The sequence below is a fragment of the Mesitornis unicolor genome, unplaced genomic scaffold, assembly GCF_000695765.1.
Source record: "Mesitornis unicolor isolate BGI_N332 unplaced genomic scaffold, ASM69576v1 scaffold22976, whole genome shotgun sequence".
Taxonomy (NCBI): domain Eukaryota; kingdom Metazoa; phylum Chordata; class Aves; order Mesitornithiformes; family Mesitornithidae; genus Mesitornis; species Mesitornis unicolor.
The window spans coordinates 1-6,004 of NW_010193266.1; the positions used below are offsets into that span (position 1 = coordinate 1).

Below are 6,004 nucleotides of genomic sequence, written 5' to 3' on the forward strand. Positions count from 1 at the left end.
GGGGGATCTTCTTCCTCCGCATGGTTGCGAGGCCGCTGCCCTCCCGGGCCAGGCGGAGGCCCGGCGGCGCGCGGATCTCGGGCATCCTTGAGGCGAAGCGGGGCCGGCGCTCCCCGAGATCCCCCCCAACCCAGCGGGCTGCTGCTCTCTGTCCCAGCGAGGCCTTCCCTGGGCCAGCGGGTGCCTGGGGGCTGCCGCGGAGCCGCTGCCCGCCCTGCGGCGAGCCCACCTCCCCCCCGAGTCCCGGGCGCTCTCGCGTTATAAAAAAGTGCCCGTGCTGGGGGAAGCAAAAAAGCGATTTGTTGCCGCCAGCCCCTCCTTCCAGCCCTTGACTTGACTGGCAACTCCCGGCTCCCTTTGAGAAGCGAAGATCGAGCTGCCGTCTCCCCGCCAGAACGGGGCTCCGGAGGTGCGGTTTTTCCTGGCACTCCGGTTAGCATCTTCAGCTTTAGGTTTGAGGTTTGTCGACACTCCGACCTCGTGAACGCTTCATTCTCTGGGACTTTTGCCCAGAGTTGAAAACTTAGTGCTTACTTTATTGCTACTTTTCACTATACACTTCAGTATACGTTTTAGCCATATAAACTACTTTGTGTATTCTTTTCCTGCCTTTAGAAGTAGCGTTTTTTTGTTGGAGCAGAAAACGGGTGAGAAGCAGTGGATGTACATAAGAGCCATGTAAAACCATGAGCATATGAAGAAAAGCGTTTAATGTGGTAAAGAGAAACATAACTAAGAGGATCAAGGTAAAAACTGGTGATAGGAAGCCAGGATGTAGGAAAAGACAGGTGAAATCTCTTTACATATCAGGAACACCCTATCATGCTTTTTGAATTCAAAAGTGAAGAAAAAGTGGGGCTGTTAAGAGATCATGTCACAATCCCTCCCTAATTAAAGCCATTAGTACCTAAACATGTACTTACCTATGTGCCTCATCAGCTTCTGAAACCTTTCTCATTGATGTCATTGCATCTCTGACACATTTATATGAAGTAAAAGTTTATCCATGTTTTGATAGAATTTCTTGAAATAAACAGAATCCTGTACGTGAATAAACTCTGAAATATTTAATGCATGTTAACAAAATTAATAATAATTTTACTGTTAAGGTACAAATGCAAAAAAACCAAACAAACAAACAGAAAACCCAGCAGTTGTATTGGCAGTCTGTAGTGGCCTGGGGTATTGCTGTGGTGCTGTATCTCATCTGACACCTCCACTACCAGCTTGTTTTTACAGAATGTAAGGTGAGGTTATTACATAACATTACACATACATACAATTATACATACATTATATATACATGCAATAACAAAATAACTTCCTTATAGCTTTTAGAGTAACTTTCTGCTGTTGAGAGAAGGAAGAGTTAATCTGAAGCAGTTTGAATGGGTGTGATTTTTGTTGTTCTGTAATATTTTTATATTACAGTGAAGTACTGTTAATGTGTTATTTGGGACTTATACAGCATCCTCTATCCAACCAAGAGAAATCTTGAAAGATGCTTAGTCGCCTTAAAATTCTCCTTGTGACATTTCTGTGCCCTTTAGCCAGCTTATATCACTGATATACTTGCTCTGAATTGCAAAGCCAAGTTGAAAAAGTTTTATATGTAATAGTTTTTCCTTCTTTTTTTATTACTTTTATGCCAAATGCCAACATAGAGCAAACTGATTTTAAGGCAGCATGTCCTCTTTCTTTCTGATATTCTGTTGTCATAATAGTGTAGAGTGTCAGGAGGAAGCAATTAAGTAAAACACCCTTCTTTCTTTGTGCTGTAAGCAGAAGTAGTGGGAAGGATGCAGAACAAAAAGCATACAACATTCTGATTTAAATAACTGAAAATTGCATATTTTTAACTAAAACAATCTGTTCCCTTAGGAAGTTTCTTATTTCAGAGCACAAAAGTGTTAATGGTTTTAGCAAATACATTTAGTGTTGCAGAAAAGTCTGGATTATTTACTAGTGCTGGAATTTGCATTAACTCAACCAGGAGAGAATCAGTAACTGTGCACTCTTTGAGGATCCTGTCTTTAATAAGGCAGACACTAATGGAATTATAGTGAAGTGCCATCCTTTGGGCCTGGCTTGTATGGCCTTAACTCTGATATGTTCTCTTGGATCATTGACCATATTCTTCAGGAACATCTGTCATATGAAACTAGCAGACTTTGGAAGATGTCTCTACATTTCTGTGTATGTCCTCCCACCACTCCTGACCATGATGTTTAGGAAATTTCTTTTCAATGAATGAGGGTTGGAATTCAGAAGGAGCTGTATTTAAGTTGTTAGTGTTAGCTAGTAAAGTCCAAAACTGTAGCTTAGATGGTGTGAGTTTGTAGAAATGTGAACTCTGGCATTTGTAATATTTGGCAACAGATTTCAAAAAGCAAATATCCATCATCCCACAGACAGTAACTTAATTTGTATTCTGAAGGAGATCAGGAGGTATTTGGTAAACACTAAAAAATTTATTAGTAAGCCAGTTTCAGCATCTAAGGAAGATAATATAAATGAATGCATGTTAGGACTGAATTTTATAATTTTTGGAGTTATGAAGTACACTATTTAAACTACCTGTTTCTCTGACTAGCTAATTGAAATTAATTTTTTTAGAAGAAACACTATACATTAGTAATAATAATAATAATAGTAACTAGCTGTAGACTTATTTTCTGCTTTTTTGGCCAATACCATTTTACAGGTCTAAAGATTTCAGCTCTTTTCTTGGAAAGCTGATAGTCTGCTGTATACTCTCAGAAAGTTTTCCTGAAATTAGACTTCCTTAGTTTATCCTGTTCCTCGATAGTGTTCCTTGTATTGCATAAATAATATAAATGCATGATAAGAACAGTTCTTGATTTACTAACAGATGTGTACACTTACAGAAAGAAATATCAGTTAAGAGAGTCAGTAAACTGAGGTTTTGTCATTAGGTGGTCAGTGCCATCCCTTGAAGTAAGTTTTGATCTTTGGAGCACAACTGTGTTCTGCCATTTGAAAATACTTTTAAAAAGCATAGCTTGGGTTAAGCATCAGAGTGGAGCAGCAGATAAGGTAGATGATGGTCTGACAGGATGTGCAAATATGCAGCACTGTTGTATACTCTTAACAGATATTGTCAGTATTGAACCTAAAAGCATAAGTAGTGATTTCACCCACACATTTTGTTTTGTTAGTGCATTTGCTGTCTCTGCCTTCTGTAGTGTTTCTTTTTGCCATCATAACTGTTCACAAGGAAGCATATCTGCTGTTATAAGTTAGTTATGTTAGTCATACATTTTTAATTCTCTCAAAGATGTGTTATTAAATGCCAGTTAGTTTCTGTCGTAAAAGAGACTGTCACCACAAGATTAAGGGCTCCAGTGAGTTGATGTTAGTACTGATCTGTAGTGTTTGGGTTTTTTGCAGGGTCGAGGATGTTGATGCATCTGAGAAAAGTGTAAATGAAGAAAATGGGGAAGTATCAGAGGCAGACCAACCTCAGAACAAACACAGCCGACACAAAAAAAAGAAACACAAACACCGAAGTAAACACAAGAAACATAAACATTCTTCAGAAGAAGATAAGGACAAAAAACATAAACACAGACACAAACATAAGAAACATAAACGGAAAGAGGTAGCTGATACCTCTGACAAGGAAGATGGACCAGCTAAAAGAACTAAAATTGATTTTTTAGCTCCTCTGGAAGACTTGGAGAAACAAAGAGCATTATTGAAAGCTGAACTTGAAAATGAATTAATGGAAGGAAAAGTCCAGTCTGGGATGGGATTAATATTACAAGGTTATGAATCAGGATCTGAAGAGGAGGGGGAGATTAATGAAAAAGTGCGAAATGGAACGAGACCTGCAGCCAAGTCAAACACTAAGGGCAAATTAGAACCTGTGGACAATAAAACTAGTTCCAAGAAAGGAAATAAGAGTGAATCAAAAGAAAGGACTAGGCACAGATCTGACAAAAAGAAAGGCAAGGTAGGAGTTGATGGAATCAAAGAGAAGACAACTAGAAGCAAGTCAAAAGAGAGGAGGAAATCAAAAAGCCCTTATAAGAGAAGTAAGTCTCAAGATCAGACAAGGAAATCTAGGTCTCCAATGCTTAAAAGGCGATCTCAGGAGAAAAACAGAAAGTCTAAATCTCCCCCAGAGGACAGAAATAAGGCTGATGATAAAAGTAAATCAAGAGATCGCAGAAAGTCTCCAATTGTAAATGAAAACAAAAGCAGAGATCGTGGCAGAAAATCTAAATCTCCAACAGAACTAAGAAGCAAATCCAAAGATAGAAGATCACGGTCCAAAGATAGAAAACCTAGGAGATCAGAGACTGACAAAGAAAAAAAGCCAATTAAATCTCCTTCTAAAGATGCTTCTTCAGGGAAAGAAAACCGGTCCCCTAGACGACCTGGCCGTAGCCCAAAAGGAAGAAGCTTATCTCCCAAACAACGTGAAAAGTCAAGAAGAAGCAGATCCCCTCTCTTTAATGATCGTAGATCCAAACAGAGTAAGTCACCCTCTCGAACCCGGTCTCCAGTTAGAAGAGTGAGGAGTAGGTCTGCAGAAAGGAAAAGAAGAGAATCAGAAAGGAGGCGTCTTTCTTCTCCCAGGTAACTTAAAAGATGTCATGAACCATTGCAAAAATGCATTACAGGATGAACTATCTTGTCGTTTGGTGTTTCTCTCCTTGTTTCCTTCTAAATTAGCCATTTAAAAAAGTAATCAGATTGTGTATTGTATTAGGAGCTTACTTTGTTTGTATTCAGTTTTTTAAAAATTCTCCCAGCTGCCAGAAATGCAAATTCAGCTTTGTTTGTTAAAGTGCCGAGTTTTTTGCGGTTCACACCATTACTGGGACAAGATTTGTAGCTCTGCTTCTCCTTTTTGTCACTCAGTTGAATTCAGAATTTGGTTTCTCTTTTATTTACATATAATTGTTGGCAAAAAGTGGGTAATTATCTCCTTTTCCTCCTCAAAAAAACGCTCATGATAAAGTCAGCATGTGTGAATGTAAGCAAGTCTTTTATATCAAGGTGTCCTTCTCACAGTTGTTTTTTGTTTTTTTTTCTTAAGAATACTTTTCATTTGGTAGAGGTATGGTAGTGTTGCTTCATTACTAATCTGTTGTATATTATTACCGTATTTTCCATACACTTAAAGGAGGAAGGCTGAAATGTTTTCAATGTATTTTTAGTCTTGGCTATTTTTAAAAAGATAATTCAGCCTATGAAACCAGTTACCTTGAAATTTAATATAAACCACAAGACAATAATTAACATCTTCTCTGTAGCTGATAGGGCTTGGATGTTAAGTACTGAAGCAGAGAACAATACAAATATATACATTTTTGGAAGTAAATTCATTAAAAGTAAAATGTTCAACAAGAAGAATTCAGCATTACTTTTGGATAATGAATAGTTTAAAATGTTTTATCATAGGGTTTAGCTTCACTCACTCCAAGAATTAAGAAAAAGGGAGTGTGAATTTAAAACTGTGGATTGGAACCACAAAGATCTGGCTCAGTAAATAAATGTCTAATAAATGTGGTAGTCTTTTTGCCTGCATCATGGAAGATTACTCTGGTTTCAAGTATGGGGTTTCTTCTGCAGGCGCATTATCAGCTTATTTGTCTGTACTACTGCTTAGCAATACTATGGGTACTTTGAAGGATGGCCCCAGTGGTGTTAACCAGATTAAGCAAGTATTATAAACACTGGCAGTTCTATCTGACTGTGATCTGGTGAATCAGGAATGTATCGACACAACCACTATGTTTCTTTGACACAGGATTTGACTCTTCTTCTGTAGCATCTTGCATCTTTCAGTTTTAATTTCTGATGACAGCTTGCATTGCAGCCAGTCTGACTTAGTTGTCTAGACACTATTTCAAGTCGTGTGTGTGTCTAGAATTTCGCTGTCAGATTCATACTTCTGTAACAGCATGGTGAGCAGCATGTGAGTGGGGGACTACTAATATTTTCTGCTGAAAGTGTTTGTGAATAAGCAGGA

General features: G+C 38.5%; 1 protein-coding gene across 1 annotated transcript in view; it reads left to right on the forward strand.

The window, feature by feature from the left end:
- The first annotated feature begins 2,325 nt into the window (after window positions 1-2,325).
- The window catches only part of PRPF4B (pre-mRNA processing factor 4B), a 19,044-nt gene continuing 15,365 nt past the window's right edge, over window positions 2,326-6,004 (forward strand). The window contains exons 1-2 of the mRNA XM_010187402.1: window positions 2,326-2,330; window positions 3,412-4,605. Coding sequence (XP_010185704.1) covers window positions 2,326-2,330; window positions 3,412-4,605 — 1,199 coding nt within the window. The remainder of the gene's footprint in view (window positions 2,331-3,411; window positions 4,606-6,004) is intronic.